Source organism: Telopea speciosissima, chromosome 5, assembly GCF_018873765.1.
Source record: "Telopea speciosissima isolate NSW1024214 ecotype Mountain lineage chromosome 5, Tspe_v1, whole genome shotgun sequence".
Classification (NCBI taxonomy): Eukaryota; Viridiplantae; Streptophyta; class Magnoliopsida; order Proteales; family Proteaceae; genus Telopea; species Telopea speciosissima.
In genome coordinates, this window is record NC_057920.1 from 67,486,713 (window position 1) to 67,511,721 (window position 25,009).

Consider the following 25,009-nt stretch of genomic DNA (forward strand, 5'->3'; position numbering starts at 1 on the left):
GCCTTAATAAGCTGAGCCCACAAGGATTGTGGTTGGGTAATCACCCTCCAACCAAGTTTAAGCAAAAGGGCCTTATTGTGAATCTCCGCTTTGCAAAACCCCAGTCCACCAAGCGATTTGGTGCGACACATTTTATCCCAAGCAATTGGAGTTGTATTTCTATCACCTTGCTTATTCCCGAGCTAGAATTTTAGACAAATAGAGTCAATAGTCCTACAATTTTTTTGTGGAAAGAGAAAATAATTCATAAGATAATCTGGTAATGAAGCAAGGACCAATTGAATTAGAATTCTGCGACCTGCATAAGATAAAAGGTGAGATTTCCATGTTGTGAGTTTACTTTGCATTCTAGTCAATATGGCACTAAAATCCTTAACTTTTGATCTTCAAGGAAATAGATTAGTGCCCAAATAGGTAGTATTAGAAGGGATGTCTTTAATTCCTATCAGTTCCCCAAGTGTCTTCCTGATAGGAAGAGGTAAATTTCGACTAAAATGCAGACCACTTTTAGAAAAATTAATCTCTTGATCCAAGGAAAGTTGTTTGGTACCATGAAAGTAGAAACCCTTCTTTGAATAAAATTACAAAAATGTTTTTTTCTATAATCTTTTGCATTTTGAGAAAATCCAACCCTTGGATCGGCCACATCATCAGTCCTCCATGTGGTTTAAATACGGGTACCTCAAGGCAGGATTCTCTGTTTGGCTATATAGACCAGAACGCCCTCTCTTCTCAATAGGAACAGAAAGAGAAGAGTCGTCTTTCGCGCCAAACCTATTTCCTCTTAACCTCTTTTCTTCTGGTTCCAACCGGGCCTCAATACATGTTTTCGTTAAGAGGGTTGAGCCAGAAGCTCTTCTTCTTCCACAAATGCTCAATCCTTCCTCCTTCCATGGCGACTCTGAATAACTCAAGGGTTTCTGCATACTCCACTAGATCCTCCATCACTACTCCGAAGACAGTTGGAACCCACAATGGTACCTTCCACTGCGATGAAGCTCTTGGATGCTTCTTAATTCGCCTTTCTGATAAGTTCTCCGGCGCCGAAATTGTACGAACCAGAGACCCTGAGGTGTAGTTTCTGAGATGTCTTTCAGCTTGGAATTTTTAAATTTCTTCTGTGTTGTTAATTTATTGTCCTAGTTAAGCCGGTGTTGTAGGTGTTGGACGCACTTGATGCTGTGCTTGACGTCGGGGGTGTCTATGATTCAGGCAGAGATCGTTATGATCATCACCAGAAAGGGTTTGATGATGTTCTTGGTCATGGCTTCACTACCAAGCTCAGTAGTGCTGGACTTGTCTATAAGGTAATCATTCTTTTTATTGGGCGACTTTTTTTTTCTTCTTCTATATTATTAATCCTGCTGGTATGCTGAAGGTAGATGATCTCACATACCGCATTCTGTCTTTGCTAAAATTTGAAATGGAGAGGAAGAATTTTTTATCTCATTGGCATAAGAGATATAATTGTGTTACGTATGGGATTGAAGCTAGTTAGGTGACCTCCATTTGTTTGGAAATGTGATGATACAACCATGTTCTTAATCCTAGAGCAGGTTTATGGGATGGAGTGGCATTAAAATCCTTGTTGGTGTCAAAGGGGAAAAAGGGGGGGGGGTGATGGGGGAGAAGATTCATACATGAATGTTTCCAAGTTTAAGGGGCCTTATCTAAAGAGATTGTTATTGTGCTTTTCTTCTGTTTGTATAAAACACATACAATTAATTAGGACTGGATGAAGTAGAGCACTATGGAACATACACTGGTGAAAACAAGATCATAGTGATGCCTCTTTTTTTCCCCCATCTAGTTGAAGTTTAGAGAAAGCTTGGTTGCACTCAAAGAGGCTTGAGATCCAGCTATTGGCTCGTGGGATGGGAGTGGACTGGGTTAGATGGACTATAGAGGGAAACACAGCTAAGCACCACAATGACACACATAAACCTGACTCATTCATCAATGGGGTGGGAAAAAATAACCTAGTTCAGGACAAAAGTGTCAGTGCAGGTTGGTGGTGATTCAGCAAAATGCTGGACTGGGGAGGCTTGAGCACATGGCAAAGAGCAAAGTACCCTGCATTGTCAGGCTCAGGGTCAGGTCAAAGAATTGCAGTCACTAGATGAATCCTGTCAATGTTTGTATAGAGAGGTGCTGCATGTCATTACATGGACAGTTATGGTATGATGTATGGAAATGATTTGGTAGTATTAGATTCAAGTGCAATCCCACTTAAGTTTGTATTACCCCTTTTTGAATCCATTGTTCTTGGACTTTGTGACCTCTTAAAAGTGCTGTTGCGCTTTCTAACATTGAGTTTCTTGGTTGAAATTTTGAGAATTAGCTATTAATATTTGAATTGCATGTCTTCTATCAGGATCTAACACCCCCGCTTTTATATTTATTTATTTTTCACTCCAGCATTATGGGAAGGAGATAATTGCAAAGGAGCTTCAGCTTGATGAAGGGCACCCTAACACACATCGTGTATTTTTAGCTGTTTACAAGAGCTTTCTGGAGGTAGTAAATTTTTGCACAAGTATTATAAAAAATTTGTAATAGCATCTTTTGATTCCTGGATTTCACTTATGAACCTGTTATACCTATCCAGTACTAACAGGGTTTTAAAACATGGAATCAGGGATGGAATCAGTCATTGGCGATTCCGATCCGGCTTGGATCAGAATCTTGCCGAATTGGTGCTCAAGGACCCTAGAATCAGTTCTCAGTTCCAAAAACAGGGAATTTCTAGGGTTTTTTGGTGTAAATCGGTCGGTTCGGATCGGTGGAAATCGGGATCGGTCAAGGCCAATTCCTATCCGAATCAGCCAATTTACCAATCCGATTCCCGATTCTTAAAACCCTGAGTACTAACCATATTAGGATAAAATCTTAGTTTTTCCATTGTCTTTGCCACTTCCTTCTAATATCTTTGCTCTCTCTCAACTGAAATCATGATATTTCTTTTTACTTTCAGTAGTGTTTAGTATGAAGGGAATAAATATAAAACTGACAAACTTTTTCACCATGAATATAAAATGAATCACATGAATGTGCTGTGAGGTAGTTCCAAGTAGTGGAGGAGGGTCATAACCACCTACAATACTGTGAAATTCCATTTATAGAATAGGGCACTTTGCTTTGAACTACTATCAGTTCCTCTCCTGACTTCGAGGAAAAAGGAGAGTGCATTTTGCTTTTATCCAGATTTTTTTTTTAATCATTAGAACAGAACCTGTTTTTGAAATTTGTCAAGTGTTATATGAAGTAGGATTGGTGGTTCTGTTGTTATCATTTTGAAAGAAGCACCAAATAAGAGAACCTAGGACCTCTCTCTCATATTAAAATTTTGTATTTCTAGTCCCATCAGTTTAAAGTCCATACCCAGTGCACAAGGCTCCCGCGTTTAACAGGGTCTGGGGAGGGTCTAATGTACGCAGCCTTACCCCTGTTTCCAGGACTTGAACCTGTGACCAAGCGTTCAGAAAGTGAGCACTTGACCAACACGTCAAGCACGACCTTCCTAGTCCCATAAGTTTAAACAATAAAAAAAGTAAAATAACAGATGAAATAGTTACTACTTGCAATTGTTATGTTCATAACTGTTAAAGTTTAAGCCTCAAATGCCTTGAGGTGGGAGGTGAAGTGGTGAACACCCTCGAAGAATTTGTTTTTTATATTTAACTTTTAGTTTCTTGGTCTTTGAAAACTTTCATATTAATTGGTATCTAGATAGTTATATATGGTTTTTTTGGTGGAAGATAGTTATATACTTATATATGTTATTGTGTCACTTGAGGTGTACTAAAACTAGTATCTTCACAATATTATTGTTCCCCTTGTTGCAGGCAATTGATGCCATTGACAATGGAATTAGTCAGTATGATATGGAGCAGCCACCAAGATATGTAAATAATACAAGCTTGTCATCAAGAATTGCAAGATTTAACTTGGACTGGATGGATCCTGATCAGTCACCTGAAAAGGAAAATGAGGCCTTCAAACATGCAATGACTCTGGCAGGCAGTGAATTTGTAGAGGTTAGGTCTGGAGATCTCTTTGTTTCTCAATTCAAAGTTGATGGGAACATCATGATGTCTCCTAAATAAGCAACATAACTTTAGATGCTGACAATCTGGAGGTGTTGGGGGATGTTGTTGCTTATGAATTGTTTCTCTAAACAACCTTCTCCATTTTCAGAATGTTCAGTTTCATATGAGATCATGGTTACCAGCTCGGTCAATTGTTATAGAAAATCTTGCTGCAAGAAGAGATGTTGACCCCAGTGGAGAAATCATGACAATGAATAGATTTTGCCCAGTAAGTTGGTATTTTGTGTCTGAAGCTGTACTGATTACTTCTTTAGTAGTAGCTCTTGCTACTTTATGAGATTTTTCCATTTCTGCTTTTCATTTTGATGTTTATAGTGATATTTTCTAAAATTTTCAGAAAAAAATTAGATGCTGGTTTTTTGTTAAAAATACTTGAACTTCCAAATTTTTTATTTCTTCACAAGATCTGAGTAATTCAATCAGCTCTCTGCTTTGTTTTTTGGAAGGGGGGGCGGGAGTAAATGTTGTAGTTGAAGCAAAGTCAACATCCAAATCTTTTTTGTATTCAGTTAGCTACAAGTGTATTTCTTTTGTCTTTTTTTTAATTGGCTAAAGAAAAATTAAATTAAATTACATACTGCATTACACAAATACAGCATGTAAGAGGTCTGTTCAGCCAACAAAGTCGAACAATCGGCACCAGAGAATTTTCTTTAACCCTCTCCAAAAGTTTGGAGAAGTGCATGCCTAGTCTATGATCAAGTAGTCGGTCGGAGGAGTAACATTTTAAACTTCTCTTTGCTTGTATTCACTGGTCCTATAGCATTTTTCCCAAGTCCTACATGCAACTGCAAACAGAACCTACCTGTGCAGAACAGAAGCCCCTTTTGAGTTACTTTTAACAATGAGGAAAGGTGCAGCTGTAATTTACCAGATCACTATTAGCAATCTTTACTCAAAACACATGAATGGTGAACTAAAAATTTTCATGATGTAGATGGTAAACAAGAAAAGCAGAATATTATGTGAAGAGTGGTCCCCTTTTGAGCCTCTCTTCGGTTTATGATTGCCAATAATAATCTTCTATATGGAAGGCTTGTTGTATTGCACAATGTCAAAAGGAATCTATCCTAGTTCCTATATATTCATTTTGTATTACAACTGAAATAAAATGTTTCCTATGTTTTTCCTTTCTACCTGCTTTAAATCTCAAAGAAGGTTTGGATGGACTAATGTTTGTGATTTATCTTGAGTTGTTGGTAAGAAATTTGACTGGGATGGGTACATATGCATGAGCAGCAGGACATTTTGTGGATTGGAAAATGTAATCCAAGAGGGAGTGAATTGGAAGTGCTCAGATATTGCACTTGATTTCGGAGGATGCAGCAAAAGAAGAAAATAAGAAGGCACACAAGAAAGGACAAAATATTTTAGAATGGTTTGGCAATTGCCTACATTCACTACCCAGACCTTTCCAGGTTTTACCGTGGTATAGCTTTTCCTGGTGCCATCCAAACCGGTAAAGTGATCTTAACCTGGTGGGAAAACACTTGGTGTTTCCACAGATAACACCAAACCCAGTAGTTTTACTCAAGACAACCACCACCCTAAGTCCTGCTACACGGTGGGAATCATCCAAAGTCCCTCTGCACGATGGGGTACATCCATTGTTTCCTAGAAAAACATTCGACCTAGCTGTTTCAAGGATAACAACTAACCTTTTAACTCACGTAGGAGTTCTTCCGAGTTTTTGCAAACTCAAGAATTACAATCCTCTTTATTGGCGCATATTCAAGATAAGGATCAATAACCCTCTTCTAGGGAGGATATACAAATAAAGCACTATAATCCTCTGTCTAGGGCAGATATATCAATAAATCTCAACTCCCTCAACCTGAAGGCCCTTACTAGATATACTAAGATAGTTTCAGCAGTAAATGCTCCAAGGGTCCTAGTGAGAGGAGTTATGGGGTCCATATATAGGAAAATTCATTACTCATATGGTTGACCGTTGCGTAGGTCCGTTTGACCATTAGACTAGCATTATTGTCCAACGGCTAATTGTTGGCAGTCAACCTTCTGGGCATCCGGTCGACCGCCTATAGTTCTCAACCAAAACCTTGCTCTTAAGGAATTTTCCTGACGAGCAATGTGTTGTCTGGTTGTTCGTCCAGTTAATCATCCGTCTCTTGGAACTGCTGGCTAGTCACTTTCCAAGCTTTGCTGGTCGACTGCTTCTTGCAGCCGGTTGGCCACCCTCTCTGGTAACTCACAAATAATAGTCCACTTATCTCTAAGAGATTTGTTGACCGCCTATTCTTTTTGGGTTACTTATTTTACACATTATGAAGGGCATTTAGGCTGTTGGAGTTGTTAGACATGGACAGAAACAGGAAGGGGAGGATGGAGCTAGAAGGAACCGGAAGGGAGGTAGGACGTAACCTGCTCAGATACCATGTAAATCTCCATCTCAAAAAACCAATCTGATGAGAGGTGGGTGTTCACAGGCATATTAAGTAGGAATTTCTTACTCACAATTGATGTGGGATTAACACTTGTGACTAGGTATTTGTTGGCCCTTCTTTCCCGAGATTAGTTCTTGTACTATTTAAAGTCCTGAGTTTCCTTACCAGGCATTCCCATAAAAGGTGAATCTTAGCCTATATTTCCAGTATAACCATGCTTACCCAACCAACTTGCCTTCATTCCATATTACCTTCAAATAATTTATATTATTGAATAGTTTTATAATGAGATCTGTCAGTTCTCAATCCTCATCATAGGAGTTATGTGATGACCTCTTCAGCTCCCATGTCTCCCTTGTATGGAGGATAGAAATCCATTAAGAGATGTGTCATCTTCTGGTCGAGAGATGGTATGAACCAATAATAAGCTAAAATAATGATTTTCAACATCTGATTTGTAGATTACCTTTGGAGCTTTCAGATATGTTTTTTTCTTTTTCTCCATCACTGAATAGATTGAAATCTCATCTTCCTATTTTTTGTATAAATTCCTCTAGGTGGGACCATCCAATGGTGCATTTAGCTTCTGTATATATATGGTGTTTGAGCTTTGAGGGGTACCTTATTGTGACACTTGTCTATTGTGTATAAATAGAACACCAGCAGTTTGCAACTGGGGAAGGGAAGTGCATAGAAGTCAATTATTTTTCAGACAGAACCTTCAAGATTGGAGATTATGTGGCGGAATTTTTGCAACTGGGTAAGGGAAGTGTATAGAAGTCAATTATTTTTCAGAAAGAACCTTCAAGATTGGAGATTATGTGGCGGAAGTATTATAACTCATTTAAGACTCCTGTGGATATTTTATCTCCTGATCACAGAATTTGGAAGAAAGGGATGTTTTCTGTTAAAGCATATTAGGATTTTTTATGCTGCCCAGATGATGATTTTAGAGATAAGGCAATCATTAAAAAATTCAATGCTCCTGTCAGTCTTTGCTTGGTCTCTCTCTCAATAACAACTTGACCACAGAATTTTTGTGATAGAGAGGATTTAGACTGGTACAGCAGGTATTCTTTTTATGCAAATGCATTATAGAAATGACCGCACACCTTTTCTTACACTGTTTTTATTAGGCTTATTTGGAAATACATTTGTTGGTATTTTGGACTGGAATAGCATCTTCCACCTGATTTTAAGATGATATTCACTGACTTAGATTCAAATACTAAAGCCAAGGTCTTATGACCACCTCCCTTATGTTATCTCTTGGTCTACTTGGAAAGATAGGTATAACCGTATCCTTGATGATAAGGTTAGAATCTGGCCTCATGCGATTCCTATTATTAGGAGAACTATCATCAGTATCCTGAGGTGGGCTAAAGTCACAGAAGCGTTACATGATGTTAAAGGCCTCCCAAGGGCTCTCAATGGGTACAACTCATACAAGAGTAATATGACATAGAGACGAGTTCTCTCATTTACAATATTGTAAGGCGATTTGTATAGCATGTTTGTACTGTACATCTCATACATTTGACTTCTTTTACACTAAGCGAATTATTATCACAAAGGTCTATTATTTTTCCAAATGGCATAGGCCATCTATTCTGCCACGTGAACCGATGATATGTCCATTCCAACCATTGGATAGAGAGGGCATGATCTAGATTAGCCAATAGCCACATGTCAAATTTCAAAGTCTAATTCAATCAAATACCCCTGTTGTATTTGCATACATCCCATGTATGTCCATGCATGTGTACTGATATTCTACACATTATTGTGCACTTTCCCAACTCTGAGTGGGAAAAGACGGTTTAAATTAGAAAAAAAACAAAAAACGTAAAAATGGATGGCTCAAATTTATCTTGTGATTTTCGGAAACATCACTTTCCATTGCTACATGGATAACCATCCATTAAATTAATATTTTGTTTTTTCATTTGCCTATTGAAAAGCATACATAATTATTAAAACTGAGGTTTTGGTTAAAATTTCTGTGCAATCAAACAAGCTGCTTTGAAAAATTATAGTTTATGGGCATTTATCCTTTTGGGGGGTTTCTTCCCCGGAACCCTATCCTTCAGTTCTTCTTTTCCTTTTTTGTTTTTTAAATTAATTTTCCTTCATTTATCATGTTTTGTCTTGCCCATCTTCAATTAGGCTGGTTTGATTCCAAGGTCCAAAATCCAGAAATTACCTTGATTTATGTTAGGTAATGTAGAGAGACCTGGAAATCTTGGGAACTGCCCGCATCTTCATGATTCAATTCTCCCAACCAATAAGAATCAATTATGTCCTACATCTTTTTTGCTTCAACTCTTACCCTTTTGTCTTTTGATATGTCTGGGAATAATTACTACTCCTTGTCTCTCCCCATGTTTGATACAATGCTAGTTTCAGTATGTTACTTGTTTTCTCTTTCTCCATAATTTTAGTTAAAGGGGATTTCCTGTGTCGCAACTCATGGATCCATCAGTTTGGGAATTCTTTTTTCTGGCACATAGCTCATGTGAAAATGAGATGGTTACACCACTATAAAGATTTCTGGGCCAAAAATAAGCTTGATCATGTGGTTGCTATTGTGTGTCTACTATATTTATTGGATGAATAGAATATAAAATAGGAAATCTTTGAGAAGAACTTATATAGCAGATACTTAGGGATTCTGCCCATAAAATATTGATCAGGCAATCTTTGAGGTGTTACCAATTCAATGATCTATCCAGATCCAATGAAAATATGATAATTGGCAAATTAATGGTTCTTCAGACTCCATTCTACAGGGTATATATGGCCAGAAAAACTATGCTCCCTCCTCTTGTAAATTCAGCAGGTTCTAATTGTATTTAACTTGTTTTACAGTGGAAGCTTCACTTATTTGAGCTGGAGGAAGAGATGAAGATTGATCCTTCTATTAAATATGTCATTTATCAGGTAGTCAATCATCTTTCATCGTAACTTAATTTCCCAAAAATGTATGAAATGTCCTTTTTTGCGTAATTAAACATAAGTACTTAATTTCCCAAACATCAGTGGGTGAGCCTTGGTGCAACGGTTAAGTTGCGTGTTATGTGCATGACTGGTCTATCCTTGCATGGTCATTGTACGAAGTTGCATGGCTTATCATCTCTCTCCTATCCTCCACATTGCAAGGGATTTGTGTACGTGACAGCAGTAGTAGTTTATATCAAGGACTGTATACGTGGCAGTTATAGAAGCTATGCATATACAAGTAGTTATTAGTATTGTAACTAGAAGTAGTGGCTTATGTTGGGACTCTCTCATCTAATGGGAGATGTGGGTAACTAGTAATCATCCAAACTGATTTGTATTTGTAATCTTTAAATAGTGTAAGTATGAGGAATGAATGAGACTTTTGAATCCCTAAATTATCTCTAAAAGAGATGAGGTAAGGCTTCCTCACTCAAGCCAGGACGCAAGGCTTCATCTGTAAAGCCAAACCCCCTATTTTCTCTCCCTATCTTTTCAATCTCCCCCTTTATTTTATCTTTTCCCCTATTATCTCTCTATTTTCTTTATCATCTCTCCTCTCTCCTACCGTTTTTTCCTATTTTCTCTCTAGTTCCCACCCTTGTATGTATCATCGTGTTATTGCAACCTGTTGGTTGTAGACTGCATACATTTGCCCCTCCCTGATCCTGCAGGAGCAGGAGCCTCGTGCACTGGGACGATCTTTTTTAAACATAAGTACTTGATTCTTTTCAAGGGAAATAAAAAATTTTAAACATGGAAAATTTATCTGTGACTCCAAATTCAAGTGTGTAGTTCATTATAAACATTTCTCAATATCTTTGTTCCAACTTTCCCTTTCGTATTTTCTATCTTCAACATGTGAGTTTTGCTTCTCTTCAAGATTCTGAATGTTCATTTATTTGTTATCTCTAGGATGATCGGAGCAAACGTTGGCGAGTGCAGGCAGTTGCAATATCTCCTGATAGATTTGAGAGCAGGAAGCCCCTCCCTTCTCCCTGGAGGGGTTTGTGTGATGAAGAGCTCTCCAAGCAAGCAGGAATCCCTGATTGTGTTTTTGTCCACATGAGTGGTTTTATTGGCGGAAATCTGACTTATGAAGGTGCTTTGGCAATGGCTAGAGCATCTTTACAATTTTAAGCGGTGAAGAATCAGCTGTAATTGCATTTTAATCAATGAGAAATAATATTCTCACTGCATCTGAGCTAGAGCTGGAGTTTAGAGTTATCATTCCTATTATCAACCTGAGGCTCTGAGCTTTGTGTAAGGTTGTGTCAATGATTTACCCTCTAGGCGGAGTTTGGACCATTGTCATCATGCTAGGTTGGTCTGCATATATCGTTTAAGATTGTGTCAATGATTTACTCTCTAGGTGGAAGATATTGTTCATTTACAAGAGGTATGTATCAATTTGATCAGTGTAGTTCGTAGTTACATTAGCTTTGTTTCTCTTGATAAAGGATTATAATTGAGTATTCCATACTTTGTAAAATGGTTGTTAACAGATGAATAATTCCTCTAACATCATGCTTGAGTGGACATCCAAGATCAACCCTTTTCAGTTACTTTTATGTAGTGTGATTCATTTAACTGTTTCAAGTTCAATGATGTTCCTCACCTTTGACCATAGCAGAAATGTGTATGGCTGTATGGACACATGCTATCACTATTTCTTGATTGTTGGGAACAGTAAATATTATCATGGTATAGAATGTTTTTACAAGAACAGTGTGGTGATTTTGTAAGTTCATAGTTTGTTAGTGAATCTCCTACATGGGTTCATGGAATCAAGCACCTGTTATCATGATACCTTGATGAAAAATGGATTGTATACATATATACATTGTTAGCTGTTTAAAAAGTGTTTGATGAGATAGAAAACCTCAAATCTGTTTTTTGGGTGCTTCTCATTCATAGTTGTCACGGCGTCACGGCGATCCAAGTCGGTGGAGGGTGTCACGTCGATATATCGACATGTCGCCCGCCATGGCGTTGCCATGGCGAGCATGTCGACCATGTTTTATTTTTATTTTCTCTATTTTTAATGTGTTAATAGATGTATACTCAAGCCATGTTTTATTTTTTCTCTATTGTTTCTCAAGTTTTAAGAAGAAAATTCAGAAATCGAAGAAGAAATCGAAGAGGGAAAGAAGAAATCGAAAGAAATCGAAGAGGAAAGAAGACAGGAAGAAGAAATCGAAGAGGGAAAGAAGACAGGAAGAAGAAATCGAAGAAGAAATCGAAAGAAATTGAAGAGGGAAAGAAGAAATCGAAGAGGGAAGAAGAAATCGAAGACAGGAAGAAGAAATCAAAGAGGGTCGCCATGGCGTAGGTCGCCATGCAGCCCTCTCCAGCGCCAGGACGCCATGGCGACGCCATGACAACTATGTTCTCATTTAAGGGTTTCTTACCCTAAGATTAACAAAACTGTCCAACTGAAAGGGAGTGTCTCCCCTTTCTGTATATGTTGTTGTTCCTCCAGTTTTTTTTTTTTCCTATTGTGTTAATGGTTTGTGGCCTCGATTTAACAGGACAGTCTTTGAACAGACTGAACCAGTAGAAGCAGCAGGAAGTGATATGATCAGGCAGGTAGATTCTACATTTAAAAGTGTCTGAAGATGGGCGATACGGTCCAAATAGGGTCTAGAGCCCAAAGTTTGGGTCCAAATACATTACCCCAAACATGAGATGGTTTTGGAACTAGAAGGGGCTGGGCATCAAACCCACCCTCTCAAACCTGTCGTCAACTAACATACATAGGCTTTATTTTGCGGAATGAAATTTTCATTATAATAAGGAGGCAGATTCCCTTCACCTACGGTAAATGGAGAATCCCCTGCCTATGGGTTTGGGTGTCTTGAGATGGGTACCGAGAACAATGGTGAGGGTATTATTGATTTCGTACAGTAGAGGGCTGAATAATAATAACCCTAAATGGGTGGGTGAAGCCTACTCTACTTTCTATCTCAACGCATGATATATATTTATCACATTATAGGTTCTTTGGGCCCAGATTTTAATAAAAGGCAGGCCTAATTTCTAATACTTCCATAAACAAGGGAACTTGATGCAGTGACAAAACATTTATGGTGAGACATAGTAACCATGAGAAATTCTAGATCTGAATGTTTTTTGACAACACATGAGAAAAGGTAGCACTGCAGCCATTTTGCTAATTAGCACAATTGTTGCCTATTTAGCCAACCCCATTTGATTGGGATGAGGCTGAGTTGTTTTGTACCACATAAAAAGATGAGGTGGAAAATATGAACTTCAGATCAATATGGTATTTTCTAAATTAGTCACTGGTGCAGATAAATCATCTAAATTGGTTTATTTTATTAGATATAAGTTTTGGGTTGAGTTATGTATATGTTGTGCTTTTAATCCAATGAGTTTTCTTTGTAATGGGCCACTTTCATGAACTATAATACGGTAGAGGTCAGGTCTACGAGATTAGTTAAATGCCTTTATTTTAATTGTTATTAAGTATTTTAGTTAGTCTAGATTAGGATTTTATAAGTTCAGTCTTGTTTTGATTTAGTTTCCTAATCAATTTATATTACCTTATTAGTTAAGGAGAGGGTTACGTCTTTTCTTTTTAGTGTTTGAATCTGTTTTTGAGTCTTCTATATAAGTTTATAAGGGAGTCAAAGCTTTGTATATGAATTTGATTAATGAGAATTTGACCATTGCCTTTTTCCTATTGAGAAAGTATGCTACTGTGAGCAACAGTGAGGAGTGAAAAACTCTTGGGATTGGAAAGTTTCTGATCAAGGCATATTGGTGAAAAATCAAAGGTCATATCCTTCTCTATGCTCAGTTATCCTATCTTCAAGTAAGTGTTATTGCATTTATACATTCAAGCTTGTTGTTTACTGTTTAGTCAGAGTTTGGGTTATCATCCTTTCTTGTATTGTTGAATATATACTATTCTTGCTGAGAACTAAATCCCAATAAAAACCATCTCAATTTGGGCTGGTGGATACCTTGGGTTTTTTTTCCCATTTTCATCATAAACAAGATTCACCATTAAGGGGCATCTACACATCAATCAATCTTTTATCTTGTCCAGATCAGAGCCTCTGGTCTGGCATTGCAAAATCTCCTAAATTTGTCAAAGTACCTTGTTTTTTTTTTAAAAAATTTTTAAATATGTTGTTTTGTTAATTACTCTTAATCAGATTGTTTGATCATCAATATCTTTTAGGAATCTGTTTTACCATTAGGCTGCTAAAATCCACCAAAGTTTAGTGTTCATCCAAGTTTCTGATTGCAAGTAATTAGAATGCGCATATGTTCGGGTTTAATTTGTAGATTTCAGTGTTTTGCTAATTGTATTAAATCTGACCGTTAAATCAATTCTCTTTTGAACTATTGATCTAACATTATCCTACCTTTTACCAGAATTTGAATCTAATCCGATAAAGTTGACTTTTGACTTTATTATTGACTTATTTCTGAACCTAAGGTTCATCCTACCTACCACCATCAACAAGTCAAATTTGACTTTCTAATTTACATAATTAAACTCTATTGTACATTGATGTGTAGTTCGTCAATTCCTCATGGTCTACTATTCAGGAAGCCAAAGTCTTTCAATCCATCTTGGAAGCCTACTACGTTCGTTCCAGGCAATCTATCAATGTTAATCAAACTCGGGCCCAATTCAGTCCGAATGTGCCAACCTCTCTCAAAAGACAACTTTGTTTAACTCTTTGACAACATAACATGAAAAAACCAAAAGCTCTGCTCTCTCTCTCTCTCTCTATCTATCCAAGGGATGGAAGGGTAGAGTCCTTGGTGCCCCCTCCAGTCAAGAATTGGGGCCTCACAATCACCAGCCAATATGCTTTTCTCTCATGCCTTTCTTCATTCATTATTCAATATTCTGGTGTCCATTCCTCATGGTCTCCTTGCAATATATCATATAAATTATAAGTTGGATTAAAGATTAATTCCATTTTTTATTCTTTACTGTATTCAATTTCATTACTAGATTTCTACCAGGTCATCCTGGAATACTCAGTTTGAGTTGCCATCTCTTCAAATTTGCAATTAGCTGTCTGTGATAAAACCAACCCAATCTCTCTCAAAACAAAATAGTTCTCAATCTCAACTTAGCATTGTAATATTGCATGTTCCAACCACCAGAAGTGAAATAAGATAGAAATCTAAGAATACAAATTTTGATAGGTAATAATTTGATTACTGATGCACCCACAATTCCCAATTCCAAACCCAGACACACATTTGCATCAGCAGAGAATTACTAGTACCAAATTCAAATCCAGTAAAAAATTGAAGCAATTCATGTAGCAACCAATCAATGAAAACCATTTTAAAATGCAAGAGAAAAAAAAGTACCAAAAGTCATCTGCAAATCCTAATTCTTCAAGTCTCCCATGCAAAAGCTCTTCTAAGGCAGGATGCAGAAGAGGATTATAAAATGGAACCAGAAGGTAATAGGATAGACATCTGTTTAAACTACAAATTGATTGCTAATGATTTACTAACAAATGCACCCATGATCCCAAACTCTAAACGCAGAAGATGAGAGACCTCAAACCCTAGTCATTTCAACACTACAGAGCCACAAATGGAATGGGTATCTGCAGAAGCCCACTAGCAAATTTGATCCATTAAATGCTGAAATACCGCATTTTAAAACCAATCAATGAGAAGCACTGCTTAAAAATGCATCAAAAAAAGAATGACAAATACCCAAAATCATCTCCAAATCCCTATTTCTCATATATCCAGGCAACCCATTTACAAAGAACAGAGGCGAAATAAAATAGGCACCAAGAGACAAATTAGGTAGAAAACAAGACATTTTCATTGCTCATAATTAGCTTCATAGATACCCCAACTAGTTCCAATCCCAAACCTACAAGCTAAGGAACCCAAAGATCCACAAATTTACACCACTACAACTACGAAAAGACTAAAAAGAAACAGACAGAGAGAACCAACAATGGCATCATCGCTAAGCCCTTTCACCACGAATCCTACGAGCAAGCTGGATATCCTTGGGCATAATAGTGACCCTCTTAGCATGAATAGCACAGAGGTTAGTATCCTCAAAGAGACCCACAAGGTAGGCCTCAGCAGCCTCTTGGAGAGCAGAAACAGCACTGCTCTGGAATCGGAGATCGGTCTTGAAATCCTGAGCAATCTCACGAACCAGACGCTGAAAGGGAAGCTTTCGGATCAAAAGCTCAGTACTCTTCTGATACTTTCTTATCTCACGAAGCGCTACTGTTCCAGGCCTGAATCGGTGGGGTTTCTTCACTCCTCCGGTCGCTGGGGCAGACTTACGAGCTGCCTTAGTTGCAAGCTGCTTACGGGGAGCTTTTCCTCCGGTGGATTTTCTTGCTGTTTGCTTCGTCCTCGCCATTTCTATCTCACAGTAACAGCGAAAGGAATTGCAAAGAGAGAGAAGAGAGAGAGAGAGAGAGAGAGAGAGGTATTCGAGGAAGGCGGGAATGGTTATATAGATTTTGAATTCCTGGAGGAAGACTTTATGGCCGTTGGATTTAGACTATTATTGACGGATGGGATTCTATGTAGTAGAGTGACACGGATCACTATCCCCGTTCCCTATTTAGGTTCTTTCTCGGTTCTAGCTTCTAAGCCAGACTCCCAGAGGAAGGAAAGTAGAATGTAGACGTGATCAGAGTATGTAATTGTAATCTTTCGATTGGAATCTATCTTCGTCATACGTGATCAGGGTCGCTATGCAGATTTACGAATATTCCAATCCAGTGGTTTATGCCCGAGATATCCAATGCTAGATTTAAGTTCTTCTTCAGTCATTGGACAAAAGGTTCCGATCCATTGGTTATTATTTGTGGTTCATATTTAAGAAATGGTTGAGATCTAGCTCAACTCACATTTTAAAACAAATTAAACTGTTCATATATCTAACGATCTAGTTTTTATGCACGTTCGTACCTTTTAACCATTGGATGAAGATAGGGGTAAAAATGTAATAACACATTTGTCTCTCTCTCTCTCTCTCTCTCAGCCAATGGCTGAAGGCACGACCATGTACATACACGACAGTGCATAAACCAACAGTGGGGGCCATAGTTAGTAAGTTCGTTTATTAATTGCCGTATTAATCGTCGTACCCAATTGTACAATTCAAATTCCCGACTCTTACTGTATTCTATGAGGTAGCTTAATTCCATACGCAACTTTTAAAAGCACATGTATTAATCGTCGTATTAATTGCTGTATTAATACATATTTATGTATTTTAATTTAATTAACCAAAATAAAAAACTAAAACTTAAATCTAAATGCTGTATTAATTATTGTATTAATATACATTTATGTATTAATCACCGTATTAAATGTCGTATTAATTGGTTAAACTTAATTAGTATTAGATGTAAATATCCATAAGAATGGAAAATGATTCCAAATTGGAAAGTCATATTGGTTTTAAGTGTTCATAAATGCATGAAAAGATTAGAATTTAGTTGCAAAAAAATCAGTTTTCTCGTTGATTTTTACTAGGATAAACCCGTATTTTTGCTTTCATATTAAAACACGTATTAAACACGTACCAATTAATTGCAATTTTACTAAACGTTGGGTATCCCAAGTGTCATTTATCCTTGAAAGAAAAAAAAAATGGTAGAATGAATTGAAAAAACCTATTAGGGTTGAGGATAGGCCATCACTTGAGTTGAACAACCCTAAGTTTTATATTCATAAGGCATACACACTATATATTTCTTTGGTCACTTTGACAACATGGCCGAGCCCCTTCGTGTATTTTGATGTAGGTCCCTATTTGAAGAATTGTGTGGGGTCATTGGTTCAAATATGTTATAGATGAACTTCTAAAAATAAATTAGGATACAAAATGTATTCCACATAAACATATCAAACCTACTAGCATCTATTATTTGTATTATAGTTGTCAAACTATTTCTATTTCTGGCCCACAAATTATTCTTAGAAATAAGACAATACGGAATTAGAAATCATACTAAAGACAACCTTAATTTGGTGCAAGAGATATAAATTGAAAGAAGCAAGAACAAGCACCCAAGCTCAGACAGGCCATGAAACATGCCGAACAAAGAAATCCAAAATCACTCAACTGGAGCAACGCTCAATACAAGAAAAAACAATCAACCCTCCCGAGTAAGCATACAAATCAGCCTAATGAAGGGGGGGGGGGGGGGGGGGGGAGAGGAAACAAACTGAATGGAAAGATCACAAAAGGAAGTAATATTTGCTCTTTATTATGGAGCGAGGAATTTTCTAAACCATTTGGCTGAATTCTTTGGATGTCTCTGCAGGTATTCACTCTTGAAATTTACGTAGTAAAGACCGAAGCGAACTGTATAACCAGAATTCCATTCAAAGTCATCCAACAAAGACCACACAAAGTATCCCTTCACATCTACACCAGCACTACAAAATGAAGAAAAAATAAGTGTAAAATTTCTTTAAAAAAAATTCCCATAAATTTTCCTCAAGATAAATGATTAAAATCGCTCAAAACAACTGTAACATTTTTCTTTTATCTTTGAGTGCAAAGAAAACATTAAGAAAAAAAAAAGAGACAATATTAATGTGTGCCTTTTTATTAGGGACGATGTTCTCTGTCCGGGAGCGTATCTGGGGGCAGGCTGCCCAGACACATGGGATGGGATTTTGGTCACTAGGGGGGGTGGGCCAGTCATTTCGTCCACCCCCATGTGTCTGGGCGCAGGATGTGCTGAGAACATTATTCTTTTTTTTTTTTAACATAACTTTCGTTTCAAATGAATGTTTTTATCAAGAACAAGAGCAATGTAGTATAAATATATATACATATACTCACTCCATGGCACACTTAATGTAAAACAGATGGTCATTGATGGCGTGTATTCTTTGGACATCATTAAGAGATTCTTCCATTGTCAATGAGCTGTGTGTTGAAATTCCTGCAAAAGTAAGCCCAATGGATTATATTGACATGAATTTCTTTAATTAACATCAAATTTATTAAGCACCAAATACACTTAAAAGAGTAATGAAAGATAGATTAATGGTTTTTACCATTCTCAGTAATGTAAATAACTGGGCCATTATATTTCTCCTTTATGCTAATTAGAACATCTCGTATCCCTCTCGCATAGACATAGAGCCATGGTGTACTAGTCTGTATTTTCAGTAGTTGTTAATGCACAAAACCATAGACTAATATGTTTTTATTTGCTAAATTGAAAATAAGGAAGTGGTCTCTGTATCGGGAGTGTGCCCTCTGTACGTGCACGACAGCCAATGGAAGCGCACGTGGAAGCATCAGGCGGGAGTTCATTACGCTTGTTCATGGGGGATTGGGGCAATCATTCTAGCTGCCCATAATCGCAGGCACCGAAATAGCTTCTCGCTTTGATTAAAAGAGATAATTTGAAAAATAATAAAACTTAAAAGGGGATTATTCCATTTCGGTGCTTTCGATTATGGGTTGCAGTTAATTTTCTACTACCCAGGTTGTAGGAATTGTTTTTTCCCCGAAAAAGTAGACCATCTTGATAAGTTTTTCAAGATGGACCATTCTAACGAACTTTATTTGCTTTCAATATATTCCCAAACCACACCATGTGTGACATGGATCTAGATCTTCTATGGCGCAGCTGCCCTAGTGGCCTGAGCGCTGCAGACACAGCCGCACGTGCAATGACCACCTTACCTCCGCTCGGGCAGGGGTAAGGTGGTCATTGTGCACACGGCTGTGTCTGCACCACTCAGACTGCTAGGGCAGCTGCACCGTAGAGGATCTGAATTGTGTGTGACGTTGGATTACAATTCCTTTTTATGAAGAGAGATTTACTCTTAGAACTCAGTTGATGATTGGGTATATGGGAGCAAAATTCATACCGGTGGACCAATCGGGACTCCTTGTTTGCGACCTGTTACATCAAAGAACAAAAAACTTGGAGTTGAGGGATTTATCCGTATGAACAAATAGTAATGCCTAATAACTTAAACAAAAAGCGGGTACATGCTTGATCTCGGGTTCTAGCTGCAAAATTTGAATTCAAAATAGACTCACACCCCCTTGGTTTCACCTGGGCAAAACCCGGTTTGGGTTTGGCGTTGATTGGACCAATTGGGTTCGTCACTTAAGAAGGTGGCCTTCCCCCTTTGGGTCCTTTCCCTTTCTGTGTTTAATATTTAGAGTGCGACACTGTGAGGAGGTGGGGACTGATTATATATATATACATAAATACATAATCAAGTCACTCCTAACCCTAATGCTATTTATTGAGATCATATATAATCTCTCTCTCATTCTCAATCTTTTTCTCCAAGTTACTAGTGTGTTCTTTGAACGATTCCATCTATTCCCAAGGATTTGTGGTATGGAGTCCTCCATGGAGAAGCCCTTCAAGATATCTAGAGATTGTAGAAGATTGTTCGAGTTCATAAAGCAAACTTCCACTTTCCTTTCTCTTGTGGTATTTGAAAATACCTAAATTATCCCTTACAATCGGTCTCTCCGCTTTGTATCTCTCACCCTCTCCTCTACATGTCTACCTCTCCACTGTAAGCGTAACAACTCCAAGGTCACAAGGTCACTCACACAAGGACTCTTCCGCTGAGAAAGCTCCTCAGTCGTTATCTCCTTAGTTGTAACTAACCCTCTTGGGTTATCTTATCTTGTGATTATCCTTATCTTCTGTTACGTGTAAATCCTTGTACCAGCAGTACTTATAAGAGAAATTCCAAATATTCTCAAACATTTTCATGGTATCAGTCTCCTGCTAATCTCTTAGCATATTTTGATCCTATTATCTCTCTTCTTGGTTTCCTACCTTATCTTCACTCATGCCTACAGGCTCTTCTTCCTCGTTGGCTTCAACACCTGCTGCTGTTTCTGCTTCAATTCCCTTTGGTTTTGGGGGCAATATTTCCCAAAATGTAAAGAATAATTGTATTATATTGTTGAGCATAAATTGACATGGATTTAATTCGACCATCTCCTATTATATTTAACTAAATAAAACATATAAATAACTAAATTAAGGTTTTTGTTTATACTTACTCAAAACTTTGTAACAACCATCGGTGGCATAATTACCCAGAGGAGAGTAAGGGGCATTAGTAACATAACTTGCAGTATAATAATTCACTCCAAGGAAATCGAATGACCCTTTCAACATGAGAGATTCTTTCGGAGAAAACTTTGGCAGCCGGTCCTTGACAAGATATTGCATACTCTTTGGATAGTCTCCAAAGGTTATAGGATCCATAAACCTGATAAAAGAAAGCAAAAATAAAAATTATTATGTAGAAATCAAATTATTTTCTTAAATGATAGGGTCATTCCTTATCATTTCATTAGTAAGCAAGAAAAATGTGAAACCACTCTGAGGGGACATGCAAGGAGAAGTACAGAAGTGTCCATCAAATGGAACCTACAATGTATATAATCCCATCAAAAGTCACCAACAAGATCAAAATTAAGAAAAACTAACAACCAAATGAGTAAGTCTATTGAACATTATTTTGGCAAAATAAATTAATAAAATGCATAAGTTTGTTTTTTCACGTTAATTTGTTTCCAACAACAAATAAATGCAATGGTTCGATCATCACAAATAATTAAAAGACCTACTCACCATCCAAATTGAAAATCAGAAGCTCTTGCAGCAGCTTCAATGTCGGCACGTTCATCGGATAAAGGAACCATCAACGTACAAATCAATGAAATTCCAATCTTTCCCCCTTGGGATTGCTGTAAAAAAAATAAAAAATTGTTCGTCTTGAGTCACATCTATTCTTTGATTGCCCCTTTTCTATTGTAGTTTGGTAAGGCATTATTAGAAAGTGATCTTTATCATCCCAAAGGATCCTCCCCTTTGAAAGGGAATGGTGGTGGATCATTCCAAGGTAATTTTCATGGGAAATCTAGGTGTGAGTGTGTGACAAGGTGGGCAAGTTTGCTTTCTATGCAATGATCTATCATATATGGAGAGAACATAATCTTAAGAGATGGACCTTCAAATCCAGGACAATTAATCAGATTTGAGAAACCATTTCCTTTGAAGCTACTACAAATTAAGATTAGTCACTCTTTTGGCCCGTGGGTGGAGTCCCCAAGGAATTACCACATTGCTACTACTTGGAACCTCCCTATTCTTTCCTAAAGGATAGAGTGAAGGTCTCTTTCCTTCTTCTACCCAAAAAAAAACAGGTCACTTTCTTTATTTTTTTTTTTTCTTATTCTTTTTTCCATTGTTCTGTTCTCTTCCTTTGGGGATATTGTGTTTCCGGACTTATTGAATATAAATATATATACCTTTTGTTACACTACATACATACGCTTAATTACTTTTTTTTTTTTTTTTTTTTGGGATAAAAGGAATTTATTCATAAAGACATGGAAGTCTCATGGATAAAGGATTACAGTGATCCTGAATCCATGGATCGGAAATGGGTCAAACCGTCCTACACATCACGGACAGAACCCTTCTTGCCAGAGAGTCAGCTAAGCTGTTAAACTCTCTTGGAACGAACAAGAAATTACATGATTACTTAATTAATTATATACCTGGTAATTGTTCCTGTAGAGATCCACTGCGGCTGCATGAGCCCTGAGCAAGTTGTGGGCCACTGTATATGGGTCTTTCCCAGGATCCTCCACAATGCCAGGAGGAAAGTTGCCATCAACATATCCGAAGCGGGTGAATATCAATGGCTCGTTCAAGGTGATCCAATACCTCACATCGGGCCCAAATCGATCAAAGCAAATGTTTACGTAGTCCCGAAAATCGTCACTGCATGTTATGTATAAAATCAGTGAGATTTGGTGTTCTTTCAAATTTTGAGCAAACCTACACCAGCTCTCTCATGTGCCTATCTCTTTCTTTCTCAAAACAAGAGGACAGATGTGTCTTTCCATATGGGGAGGAGAGAGATAGACTCATGGGAATGCTGGCTTAGGCCACACTCTCAGACAATATTCTTTTTCCCTATATATTTATATACTCTCATAGTCCTGGTAAAAGGTGCATGCATGCGTGGAAGAACAATTCAGTGCTTACATGATTTTAGAATTCAAGAAACCACCATACTCATCTTCGAGTGCTTGAGGAACATCCCAATGAAAAAGAGTCACGAAAGGCTCAATTCCTACATATATTTATTTAAGATAATTTAATCATATAATATTTGAAATAATTTTATTTGTTTGTTGAGAGAGATCGAGAGATATGTATATATTTTACCTTGTTTATGAAGTTCTTCGATGAGGTCTTTGTAAAATTGGATGCCTTCCTCGTTGACTCCATCAATTTTCTTTCCAGCTACAAATTTATAGTTATTAAGAAAATCATAACACAAATTGGTAAATTATGTTCCAGAAAAAAAAAATTGACTGACATGATATATCTTTCAAATGTTTTTTTTTTTTGGAATGTTGATACTTCATGTGCTGATCTATCAAACTTGGACATGAATTTAGGCCTGATCTGATATGATTTATAATTCAAAAATTGTTTGGATTTTGATTTTTACACCTTATTTCAATGAAATAAAAATCAGATGGAATAGAAGAAATTTTAAAGTAGCGAAAGAACAGTTTCAACTAATTTTGAAATTGACATTGATTCCACTCTTGCTCTTTAATGAGTATATGGTTAATTTGATGGGCAAAGTAATAATTTCATGTTAAAAATAAAACACCACCCCCTTCTTCTTCTGCTGATGGTCTCACACCATCCCTGCCATCACCACCCTCTCCTAAAAAACATATAGAAAATTCATTCTCAGAAATTAAACTACCAAATGGATTTTTTATTCTTGAAATATTTCAGATTGATGCAACCAAAACAATTTCAATTTCTTGACCAAAAATCGATTTGTTAATTATTTCATGAAATCAATTTGAAATTGAAATAAAAATCATACCAAATATAGGATTAGCTAATGGTAAAGGACATAAATTAAAGCACTCAGATTTATATTAATCATTGATACTATACCCAATAATAATATTCAGGTATTTAATTACCCCACCTTAAGGATGTCAATTGGTACGGTTTCAGTATGGTACATTGCAAATATACCGTATATCGAATACCGATTTGGTACAAGTATCTCATACTGAATCGATTCAATATTATTTGGTACATGTATTGGGTATGGTATCAGTACAGTATGATGTATTTTCAGCATTATGTCCATATGCCTGCCATACTTAATACCAACTTAGTACAAATATCTCATACTGATACCATACCAAATTTATTTGGTACGATTCAATACGGAAACATTATCCATATACGATATACGATACACGATACACATTGACACCCTTACCCCATCCACCCCTGTAAGGCCAATATGGATTGGTAATTAGTCAAATTAAGCTTTTAAGGATGTCCGTCCATCTTACTTGGTAGTATTCTGGTCCATGCAATCGATAATCTGAAGCCATTGAAACCCAAATACGCCATCGCAGCCACATCCTCCTAGTTAGTGAAAAAAAACATTATCATCAACATTGTTACTAGTAAGGATGGCAACAATACTATACGGTAGATTAAAGCTTGGTACCTAGGCCACCTAATATGGTTCAGGTATGGTATGATTTAATTTATACGAAAAACGCTACCTGATTGCATGCGGTGCACGACCCCATGAAATGATCCACCTGCCCCCAAGGATTTTTGCCTTTTCATGGGGTGTGCAGGTGTGGCGGTCATTTCATGCGGCCTTTTGTCTAGGTGTAGAAGTTGAGTGCCGCATGTGACCAAATAGCGTTCTTTCTCCCTTAATTTAAATATCTTGTAAATTCAAGTCAGGCATGCATGGTTTTTGAAAGACTTGAGGGAAACCCATCTAGCTCCCATCTTAATGCTTAATCTTGTTTATTGAGGCAGATCATCATATTTATTCAGGGATGATCTTGGCGTTGATAATTGTCCTGATCAAAACTCCCTCTATTCCCATTCAAAGTTGGGTTCCACATTTCATGGATGGTGTGAGATCTAGTGGAGAGGTCCCCATGTGGGGAAGGATCTCGATTCTGGGCTTGCAATATGGGCTAAGGTCCGCATTAGCTTGGAAAAAAGATCTCTACTTGGTAGTGTTTCCTACGCCCTCACATAGGGCACCGTGAGATGATGACTCTGCCCCCTAGGCAGATACACAGGCGTGCTCACCCACTGGCCTAGACACTTTTGTCTATCTGCTAGTGGCAATACCGAAGGTGGAGAATCAAATTTTCTTATATTTGCTATCTCGGTATGCCTAGACATTAATTATACACTATTTCTTAATACATTCTTTGTTGCTTTCAATAAAAAGAAGGGAGAAAGTTCTTTGTCTGGGAGTGTAACCTATGTTAGCACTCCCATGAGTCTATCTCTCTTCTTCCATTTGAAAAAGATATCTTTGCCTCTTTGTTTTGAGGAGAAGAGAGAGAAAAGAGATAGACACATGGGAGTACAGAAAACTACTTCCCTAAAAAGAATAAGA

General features: G+C 37.4%; 3 protein-coding genes across 3 annotated transcripts; 1 reads left to right on the forward strand and 2 right to left on the reverse strand.

Moving 5' to 3' along the window:
• Positions 1-772: 772 nt before the first annotated feature.
• On the forward strand, positions 773-10,712 carry LOC122662069 (MYG1 protein C694.04c-like). The gene is made up of 7 exons (XM_043857630.1): positions 773-1,072; positions 1,161-1,307; positions 2,419-2,517; positions 3,846-4,037; positions 4,198-4,317; positions 9,383-9,454; positions 10,427-10,712. Exons 1-7 carry the CDS (start codon positions 824-826, stop codon positions 10,649-10,651), a joined length of 1,104 nt encoding a protein of 367 aa, XP_043713565.1. The 5' UTR covers positions 773-823; the 3' UTR covers positions 10,652-10,712.
• A 4,355-nt stretch (positions 10,713-15,067) lies between these two features.
• On the reverse strand, positions 15,068-15,980 carry LOC122662070 (histone H3.2). The gene is made up of 3 exons (XM_043857631.1): positions 15,484-15,980; positions 15,418-15,441; positions 15,068-15,096 (listed from the first exon to the last, which is right to left on the reverse strand). The coding sequence occupies exon 1, from the start codon at positions 15,909-15,911 to the stop codon at positions 15,501-15,503; it is 411 nt and encodes a 136-aa protein (XP_043713566.1). The 5' UTR covers positions 15,912-15,980; the 3' UTR covers positions 15,068-15,096; positions 15,418-15,441; positions 15,484-15,500.
• A 1,795-nt stretch (positions 15,981-17,775) lies between these two features.
• LOC122663353 (isoflavonoid 7-O-beta-apiosyl-glucoside beta-glycosidase-like) lies at positions 17,776-23,985 on the reverse strand. The gene is made up of 7 exons (XM_043859031.1): positions 23,925-23,985; positions 22,756-22,833; positions 22,573-22,660; positions 22,080-22,305; positions 21,148-21,263; positions 20,571-20,782; positions 17,776-17,963 (listed from the first exon to the last, which is right to left on the reverse strand). Exons 1-7 carry the CDS (start codon positions 23,983-23,985, stop codon positions 17,776-17,778), a joined length of 969 nt encoding a protein of 322 aa, XP_043714966.1.
• Positions 23,986-25,009: the final 1,024 nt, after the last annotated feature.